Below are 891 nucleotides of genomic sequence, written 5' to 3'. Positions count from 1 at the left end.
CTTCCTGATTCAAGTTTTACATCTGTAAAATCTGTAAAAAATGAACTGCCATTTAGAAATTTTTCAGAGATACTGATAAAATCGTTTGACACATGATGAGCTGATTCCTTTTCAGATTCTGCTAATTGTTGAAAACTTTTGCTACATTCTTCCATTTCATTTAACAAGGTATGAATTTCATTAACTTGTTTTATCCCACTGAAGCACATTGAAAGTTCTCCCGTTTCCTTTTCTTCACTTTTCAGTGTTTGCATTTCATCATTCGCGTGAACAATATCTTTTTCAGATATACAAGAGAGTGATAACTTTTTGCGCTCGGATGGCGATGTATGATGATCCGTGTCTGAATTTGACAAATCTTTTTCATCTACATCTGCTGTGTGTTTGATTTTATACTGGCACTCAAGATGAAAAATTTCCATTCTCTTTTTTCTGATTTCATCCAGCTCCTTATCCAATTCATATTTTAATTGGTCCAATTTTTTATGAGTGCTATATTCAATTTCTTTAACTTTTAAGTTTTCACTTATAGCACTTTGAAGCTGGTCGAAAAGTGTACCAATTTCCTCGTATAATTGTCGGTGATGTTCTCCTCTTCCATAAGCTCCATATACTTCAACTGCGATATCTTTACAAAATTGGACTTTTCCTTCATCTTTGTTCGAATTTTTCATCGTGTGAAAATCACGGTATAGCTTCTTTAAATATCTTTTTTTTGTATTTTAATCTTTCAAGTTGCCTTCGACGAGCACACTGCAAATTATACAACTCACCATTAACTAGCTCTATTTCTGCTTCCAGAATTTTCTGTGCTTCTTTTGCTAATAAAAGCTGACTTTTTCAATGAAATTTTTCTTTTTTTGTACCATCCTTTTTTTTCATAAATAAATT

At 32.1% G+C, this 891-nt stretch overlaps 1 protein-coding gene across 1 annotated transcript; it reads right to left on the bottom strand.

Annotated features, from left to right (window-relative positions):
* Positions 1-20: 20 nt before the first annotated feature.
* Positions 21-698, bottom strand: Tsp_15931 (hypothetical protein; the record flags this gene model as incomplete). The annotated part of the gene is made up of 1 exon (XM_003370290.1): positions 21-698. A coding segment is annotated over one exon (678 nt), but the record flags the coding sequence as incomplete, so codon positions are not given.
* Positions 699-891: the final 193 nt, after the last annotated feature.

Source organism: Trichinella spiralis (assembly GCF_000181795.1).
Source record: "Trichinella spiralis strain ISS 195 chromosome Unknown Scfld1009, whole genome shotgun sequence".
NCBI classification, from domain to species: Eukaryota; Metazoa; Nematoda; class Enoplea; order Trichinellida; family Trichinellidae; genus Trichinella; species Trichinella spiralis.
The sequence above is the reverse complement of the archived record's forward strand: the minus strand, read 5'-3'. Positions and strand labels throughout refer to the sequence as shown.